Raw genomic sequence first — 2,542 nt, forward strand, 5'->3', positions numbered from 1 at the left:
GCTGGGAACGCGCGTGCGTGTTGGAGTTATCTGAGCTTAGTTTGTAATGATTAGCCGCGGTGGCGCGGAGCTGTGTGTGATCAGCCTGATAACGAGGCCGTTGTTATTTCATCTCATCCTGGGAAAGGTTGCTTGTTTTCGGCCTCCTTCTGCCCCTGTGAGGCCAGCCCGATGGAGGGTCTGCGCGGCCTTCAGTCACTGATTTATAGCGGCCTGCAGGACGAGCTGAGGGGGGTTAATGGTTACCTGTGCAGTCAGAATGCAGCCCCGGCACAGAACTAGACCTATAGTCATTTATTGCCATACGTAGGCCTAAATGGCCACTCTGCTTTAGGAGTCTAGTCTAGCAGGAACCTACTTTAGTCCTAGGATGCTTTGGTCCAGACACGCACTCACAGTGCCTAATATAGATAACATGAGAACATGAGAACACAGTTTATATGTGGGTTAAGGTTGTAGATCTTTATATAATATAAAACAATAAAATAATGTAATATATTATAATACAATATAATATAATTTAATATAATACAGGGTTCTAAACTTTATCATGAACTAATGAAGAAAGAAAATCGATGTGTGTAATGATATTACGTATAGGGCCTATATTAAATATTTTCGAAATAGTTCATTTTGGCTACTTAATTATTCAAGGTGTTATTTTTGTATCGCACTCAAGCGACATTTTGATAGTCCATATATTTTAGATTCAAGCATTATTTTTTGCCTTCAATCTTTACTGTTCAAATTCCCTATGTAGTCGTCTGTCTGCTCTCCGTTGAATTGTGGTCGAGCTGCAATAACCTCAACAGCACACTACTGCCCCCCTGTGGTCATTGTTTATACAATACACCAAAGAACAAAAATATATATATTATATTCTAGAAGTTTTAAAAAGTAGTCTGCGCTCTTTCCTTCGGGTAGTGGTGGACGGTGGACGATGGACGATGGTTCTGGGGCTAAACGGATGTGTTCAGTCTACAATTGGGGATTCTTGTAGACATGTGTATTTTGTATAAAACATAGGTATGTTAAATCAATTTGGATAAAAGCATCAGCTAAACTAGTGAATATTAGTATACGAGCATATATTAGCACATTTTGCTTAAGCATTCACATTTTCAGAACCATGGACAGTACTAAGTCTGTATATCTGCTTCGTCCATCTTTGTGTGTGTGTGTGTGTGTGTGTGTGTGTGTGTGTGTGTGTGTGTGTGTGTGTGTATGTATCTATCTGTATCTAAGTACATGTGTGTATGTATGTGCATTTATCTTTCTTGTATCTAGGTCTATGTCTATATCTATGTGTATATATCTATCTCTATATCTATGTGTGTGTGTGTGTGTGTGTGTGTGCGTGTGCGTGTGTGTGTGTAAGTGTGTGTGTGTGTGTGTGTGTGTGTGTGTGTGTGTGTGTGTGTGTGTGTGTGTGTGTGTGCGTGTGCGTGTGCGTGTGCGTGTGTGTGTGTGTGTATGTATATGAGTATATATTTATCTATGTGTGTATATGTGTGTCTGTATCCTCATGGCTGTGTGTCTCTCTGTCTGCAGCGTGCAAGCGGAACGACATATTTGTGTGTATGTATGGGTATATATCTATATATGTCTATGTGTGGGTGTTTGTGACTTTATATATATCTATCAATGTATCTATGTGTGACTAGGTCTATGTGTGTGTGTGTGTGTGTGTGTGTGTATACATCTATGTATTTATGTCCATGTATGTGTATTTGTATGTATATATGTATATGTGTGCATGCATGTGTATATATACATGTATGTTCTGTATGTAGGGCTATGTGTGTATGTAGTTTATGTACGTGTATATATCTATGTATCTAGGTCTGTGTATGTTTGGGTTAATATATGTATGTATGTGTATATGTATGTGTATGTATGTGTATCTAACTAGATGTATTTGTGTTTAAATGTGTATATATCTATCTATGTATCAATGTCAATGAGTATGCGTGTGCGTGTTCATTTGTGCATATGTATTTGTGTGTGTGTGTGTGTGTGTATGTGTCCTCATGGCTGTCTGCTCTCTCTCTCCGCAGCGTGCAAGCGGAAGGAGATGGACCACGGAAGGAACGACCGCAACAGCATGTCCAAAAAGCCGCGGCTGGTTTTTACGGACGTGCAGCGACGGACTCTCCACGCCATCTTCAAGGAGAACAAGCGTCCTTCCAAAGAGCTGCAGGTGACCATCGCCCAGCAGCTGGGTCTGGAACTGACCACCGTCAGTAACTTCTTCATGAACGCACGCCGCCGGAGCCTGGACAAGTGGCTGGACGACGGCTCTGGCCACCCGCCGGGTAGCAACGGCTGCACCAAAGCCTGAAGACAGACTGACGGACCGACTCATGGACGGACTGAACCTCGGTGAAAAAGCTTTAAAATTTAAAAGAAACAAAGAAGAAAAAAAACTTTAAAGACTCTGAAGCAACGATTTGCCCTTAAACATGTGCTATACTGATATTTATAGTATCCAAAGATGAAAAACAAAACCAAAGACTACTTTTACTTGCTTTAAAATGTTCGT

The 2,542-nt window shown here is 41.0% G+C and overlaps 1 protein-coding gene across 1 annotated transcript in view; it reads left to right on the top strand.

Moving 5' to 3' along the window:
• onecut1 (one cut homeobox 1) overlaps nt 1-2,341 on the top strand; it is a gene marked incomplete at both ends in the record, with an annotated part of 5,134 nt that extends 2,793 nt beyond the window's left edge. The window contains 1 exon segment of the mRNA XM_079736222.1: nt 2,058-2,341. Coding sequence (XP_079592348.1) covers nt 2,058-2,341 — 284 coding nt within the window.
• Nucleotides 2,342-2,542: the final 201 nt, after the last annotated feature.

The sequence above is a fragment of the Pollachius pollachius genome, assembly GCF_949987615.1.
Source record: "Pollachius pollachius genome assembly, chromosome: 5".
NCBI classification, from domain to species: Eukaryota; Metazoa; Chordata; class Actinopteri; order Gadiformes; family Gadidae; genus Pollachius; species Pollachius pollachius.